Source organism: Amia ocellicauda, chromosome 7 (genome assembly GCF_036373705.1).
Source record: "Amia ocellicauda isolate fAmiCal2 chromosome 7, fAmiCal2.hap1, whole genome shotgun sequence".
Classification (NCBI taxonomy): Eukaryota; Metazoa; Chordata; class Actinopteri; order Amiiformes; family Amiidae; genus Amia; species Amia ocellicauda.
The window spans coordinates 32,072,428-32,078,724 of NC_089856.1; the positions used below are offsets into that span (position 1 = coordinate 32,072,428).

The 6,297-nt window shown below is 40.5% G+C and overlaps 1 protein-coding gene across 1 annotated transcript; it reads left to right on the forward strand.

Annotated features, from left to right (window-relative positions):
- The first annotated feature begins 3,907 nt into the window (after positions 1 to 3,907).
- On the forward strand, positions 3,908 to 5,982 carry fam43a (family with sequence similarity 43 member A). The gene has a single exon (XM_066709221.1). The coding sequence runs from the start codon at positions 4,176 to 4,178 to the stop codon at positions 5,214 to 5,216; it is 1,041 nt and encodes a 346-aa protein (XP_066565318.1). The 5' UTR covers positions 3,908 to 4,175; the 3' UTR covers positions 5,217 to 5,982.
- The last annotated feature ends 315 nt before the right edge of the window (positions 5,983 to 6,297 follow it).

Sequence of the window (6,297 nt, forward strand, 5' to 3'; positions counted from 1 at the left end):
CGGGGATGGAGGAGGGAGGCCAGCAGATGGACCTGGCCTTGAAGGAGAGGACCATGCCCAGTTAACGGTGTCAGTATGGGCGCATTCTGTGGCTCCATCTTCTCCTGGACTTGTACTTGAGTGCAATAGCCAGGGGAGCCACAGTCAACATTTCCACATCTACAGGAAATTTAAAATCAATCTCCATGGGTTCTTCCTCCATTTCATCGATCTCCATGGGTACTTCTGTAGCCATGTGGGCCTGGCTTTTTTGGAATTGGCCAAAAAAGTCTTTAACTTTCTGTGTTAGAAAAACTCTACACATCTTGATGCTCTCTTTAGGTTCTCTGTATGGTCTGGTTAACAATGAGAAGGCGTGTCTCTCTCTGTATTGACTGGTTGACCATTAGAATACACATGAAGCATTCTAAAGTTGTTGTCATGGATACCGCATGTGTCACAATGCGCCATGTTACAGTAAGGCAGTGATGTCACTCTGTTTCGCTCTGGCCAATCATAATGCAGGATTTGGACCTTTCCTATCTTCATCTATATGGCATATTAAAACTAAACTGATTTTAACTGGTTGGGCAATATTCATCATTTTCAATGTTCCCTTATTTATTGTGAATTTTTTCTTCAACATCCACATTTTCAGTTGATGCAGATACGGGAATGAATCAGCTTAAGTTCCAAGTCATGCTCAATCGTTAGCCTCCATTATAGTGCAGAGAGGAGGGACTATTCACTATAACCCACTGTATTACAACAACAGGGTACCAGCCTCATTTTAGGCCCAAATAGCAGCCTGAACCCCAGCCCTAGCCAGTGCCAAAATGTCAAACTGAGCCCATATAAATCTACACCCAATTCAGTTAAACCAGCAGAAAAACAACCCTGACCTTAACAAAAGTCCAAGTTTAATGGGGACTCTAACCCTAACCCTCGCCCGGAAAAAAATGTATCCCTACAGTAGCAGACCTCACAGTTAACGTTAGCTTGCTACTTTCAGCCTATGTTAAGTTTTCGTTGGTTGTGCACAAAAAAATAAAAGCGTTTCAGTGTTGTACAATATTACATTATAATGTCACGATATGGTGTAACTTGTTAAACACACACACTTGTGCCTTATGGTCATTAACAACGTTGTGCTGCAACGCCATTGAAGAGCAGCTTGTCAACCCATCCACCACTCCTTGGCAAGCTCTGTTGCTACTTTCTGATTACGTTTCTGGCTACATTTAAAATCCAAACATATCGATCATTTAATAATTGTTGACAAAGTGCTAAAATGTTTGTTTTCAACCTCCAAATAGGTGTCCAATGATTGATAAATAAATAATTGAATGCTAAATGATTGTACCCTAATTGAAGTAGCTGTTTAGTAGGATCATGATTTTGCATACCATTGCATGAATGACTGACTGACACATAATTTATTATATTTATGATTAACAATCAAATGATGCATTACTTAGAAACTAGTTGCAATGAATAAAGGTGCCATCAGTTGTCTTCTTATAAATGACTTGTTTGTCATTGAGTCAGTGTTGCTGATGCAAAGTAGGCCCTTCATTAGCAAACACCAAGTAACTCAATTAGGATACAATTATGAGTCATTAGCAAACTGTTAGTTAAACATTAAACTGTTGGTTACTTTAAAACTAACCTTCATCTGGATGATCACAGGGATATGTGAATATTTGGTCTGTTAACTGGTTGCATATGTCAGATTTATCGCACGACTCGTTAGGCAGAGGAAAGCTGTTGCTATCAAACATTGTCTACTTAATCAACTGAGTCAGTTTACTGGTGAAGGGATAGATAGGGTTGATAGAAGGAAGGTTTGCAAAGTGATTTCATGCTCCCTTGTAAAAGTATTTTTAGTATTTTTAAAATACAAAAATACAGTAGTTTATTTTGATACACTTAAAATTAAGGTATTTGGTATCTTATTTTAAAATACATTTTGATGTTTTTTTGCCCATCCCTGTGTATAATAATATGTATAATACTTTGTATAACCAATTCTAGAAGAAGGGTCATATCTCAAAAGCCCCATTTTATTTTTTTCTTTAACTTTTTAGTCCATAAACAAAACCAATAGCTTTTTCCTGCAAATAGTTTAGTAACAACAGAAAAAAATACAATTATAATACAAAGCAATACAATCTTTTAAAATGATGCATATTTGGAATGAACCGATTTCTTATCTGACACAGAGTACATGTAGTTCATGTAATACAGGGCTTTGTTATCAGTATACAGTATTCAGAAGCTAGATAGAATGCATAGCAGGCTTGTGGCAATTCCTTCAATTTAAGCCACAGGCCAGCTAAAGGTTTATCTTGAAGATAATACATATTTAAGGTGTGGGTTTGACCTTAGCTTACTTTGCCACAGGTGAGTATCCTGTGGAACCTGACTACACTGGGCCCTTGCAGCTTGCAGCTAGAACCACAGAGCTATGTCTAACTTCCATACTGCTGGCCTGCATCTTGTGACTACAGACTCTTGCCACTGCACTGTGTTGCCAGCAGCACTAAAGATTAGCATTGTTTGTTAATGATTAAAGCTGAGAACAGACATACATCATCAATGGGCAGGATTAAGCACTTACATGTGTTTCCCTAACATGTGGAAGCATGCTTTTAGATCACATGATGCTTGTAATTTCTTGGTGTTGCAATTTCTTAAACGCAAAATAACAACACCTCGGTTTCGAAAGAAAGCCGGGTGTATTTTCCAGATGTTGGGAGCGCACAGCTATATAGTTTAGTCATGCATACGCTGCTGTTATGTGGCCACCTAAAACAGCAATGTCATGGTTGGCCAGGGTTGCCAAGGGGAAAGCTGTATTTATTGGTCTCTGTTTCCGATGTTGAGGGATATGATGTTTGATTAGCTTGACTTGAGTTGCATCCCCCATGGAAATACAGAGTAATTAACAGTAGCACCACATTATGGAAATTAGAAGAATGTTCTGTTCTCTGTTTTAATGACCACAATGCAATCTGTCCTACTGGATGAAGTGTTTAAAGGCAATTGGGGAGATGGAAACTACAGTAAGATTTAATTTAATTTTGTGTTGATCATAGAACAGATATGGTTGTGATGCTCTAAATACTTTTTTCATAAAGCAATGCATGTTTTATGTGTATTGTCGTAGCCCACATCACGTAGGTGATGAATCCACATTCTGCTGTGTCCAACAGATGGCGGTATTAAACAGTCTTTCAAAGAGAACACAGGGCCATGTAAACTAACCACATGATATATGACTGAAAACATCTCAGGTCGCACGAAAAGCGTACATATTTATTCCCATATGCTTATTTTAATTAAAATGCTTTTAAAATCAATGTAATTATTTGCTATGCAGAAAATATCGAAAATGACTACAAAACCTTACATATTATTTACATACATGTTATTTGTAACATTCTAGCATTTGCAACGCTGTCTCCTGCGTATTGCATTGGTATGTACTGAAAATATAGTTTGCCATTTGACTACGTTTTACAGTATAGCCTATGATTTAATATAGACTGCATGGGCATATGCACATATAATAAAGGTAATTCAGAAACTGTAAATCATCTTTCTCATGATCACTAGGCTATACATGTTTTATATGATATGATTCGATTTGGAACGGATGATCCAAAGCCAGTCGAGTGTTTGCCCAAACTTTGAATACTATTTTACATTATGAATGTATTGATTTATCTGTCTGATTTGAAAAGAAAGCATGTGTGTCTCGATGGGTCTTTGGAATCCAATCTGCCCCTTTAAGAGAAAGTGCTTGACTTTCTGCTCCAGTTTCTACATGTTGTCCACCTCCCCTGCACTTTTGAGGGAAATGGTTCAACCCACTGTATATTTACAGCTGATCTCCCATCCTGACCAGCATCAATTTACATAGCTGAGCATCAGAGGAGGTATAAGCACTGGAGAGGGAGGGAGGGAGAGAGAGAGAGAGAGAAAGAAAGAAAGAAAGAAATGAAGAAAGAAAGGAAATGAAGCACAGCCGACCAGGATGAAAACAGATGAAAAAACAACCTAACAGCTTGCTGCAGGACAGTGCAACAGTATCCGCTGGATCATAAGTAAATGCCACAAGACAGGATTACGATACATCTTTGGTGCAATAAACGAAATTACCAACGTAACAATTTCGGAGAACCAGCAATATAATGCTGCCTTGGAAGAAGAATAAATTCGACCTGATTGAGGAAGATAAGCAGTCGAAGCAGAAGGGTTATGCAGTCAGCCTGAACTACTCCGCGCTGACGTCCTTTGCAAAGTCCTGTCCGGAGAGCGCACTCAACAGGGTGGGGAGCATGTTTAAATCCAAGAGGAAAAAAGTGAAAATCACCAGCGAGGACCCCACGTACACGGTGCTGTATCTGGGAAACGCCACCACCATCCAGTCCAAGGGAGACGGGTGCACCGACGTGGCCGTGAGCAAGATCTGGACCAAAAGCGAGATGGGCAAGAACGGCACCAAGATGAAGCTCACCATCAGCTCCCAGGGCATCCGGATGGTGCATGTGGACGACAAGGCTAGGAGACCGGGACACTTGTATCTGCTGCACCGGATAACGTACTGCGTGGCTGACCCGCGGCTGCCCAAGATTTTCGCGTGGATCTACCGGCACGAAATGAAACACAAAGCTGTGATGCTGCGCTGCCACGCCGTCCTGGTGTCCAAGCCCGAGAAAGCCAAAGCCATGGCGCTCCTGCTGTACCAGACCTCGGCCACTGCCCTGGCTGAGTTCAAGAGGCTAAAGCGGAGGGACGATGCCCGACACCAGCAGCAGCAGCTCATCGGGGAACAGACCATCCCCTTAGTGCCTCTCAGGAAGCTCCTGAACGGACAGTGCTACTACAAACCCCCGGTGGAGCGCAGTCGCAGCGCCCCGAAACTGGGCTCCATCACCGAGGACCTGGTGGGAGAGGAGGAGGAGGAGAAAGCCATGCATTTCGAGTGCGAGGACATCCTGGACACCGAGGACGACTGCCTGGGCAGTGGCAAGCAGGAGCTGTCTCAGATCATCAGTGACCTTGGGGAGATGTGCATCGGCAACGACGTGCAGACGCTGAAAGCCGACCTGCGGGTCACTCGGCTGCTGTCGGGGGAAAGCACGGGCAGCGAGTCGTCTATAGAGAGCAACCAAGAGCCCAGCTCTGTGGCAAACGGGTTGGAAGAAAGCAAGGAGCAAGAGCTGGGATGACTGTGTTTTCCCCTCGTTTTGCCACCCCGAACCCATTTCACTACACGCCGTGTCATTTAATGTGGCATTCGTGCTGTCCATCACCAGGACTGTATTCCCCTAGTAGGGTGTCTGTCTCCTCATGCGGCTGCTTGAACAGGATACTTTTTTTTTTATATAAATGAAAGGTATGTACAATGGATGCTGCAGAATGAGCTCGCACAACGAAACACTACAAGTTTTTTTTTCCTTACTGAGAAAAGAAATATGCACCCGAAAAGACAGATGTGAAGGATAGAGAGAGGGTTTATAGGTGACACCAAGAGCGGGGTCTGTGCGCCTCAAGACGCATTGCTCTCCCCACACAGGTCTCCTCTCCGAAATGACGTGGATTGTACTTGTTTCCCTTGAAGAAATGCCAAATTCTTTAAATACTTGTCTTGATCAATAAATAAATAAATAAATAAATAAACAACACGCAGATGTTAAAAGTAATATACATCAAAAGAGAACTTTACTATGTTCACCATTCAGGACATTCCGTTTCCCCCCTATTATTATTATTATTATTATTATTATTATTATTATTATTATTATTATTATTATTTGCACTGTTGTGGAATTCTCTTGTTATATTATTATTTTGTACATAGCATTGTCCTCCTCATACATGTTCTTATAAACATAAATGTAATATCTTTGCTGTGCAAAAGAAAGAAGACCCTCAAGTATTAAGTTGTACATATATAAATGCATAACGTGTATAAAATATTTGTTATTTTTTAAAGAGGAAAACGTGTCATGTTTTCTGTGGACGTCATAAAAATACCAATAAAGAAAAAAAAAGTATTAAAAAACACGAATTGTGGCAAATAACGTCTTAACTATTATAACAATAATTACTTCAGTTTTGTATTCCTGCAGGTTGAACTGTGTTAATATTATTAAGTTTATTCTTTTTTTCCTTCCAAAACATGCAGGAAATAAGCTTTAAGTTTACTATATGGTTAAAAAGGAAGTGAAATTTGTACAGCCCATTACTCTTTCTGTTGCAGAATCAAAAACAATAGTTCCTACAAAGGAAACATTAATTCATTATAGC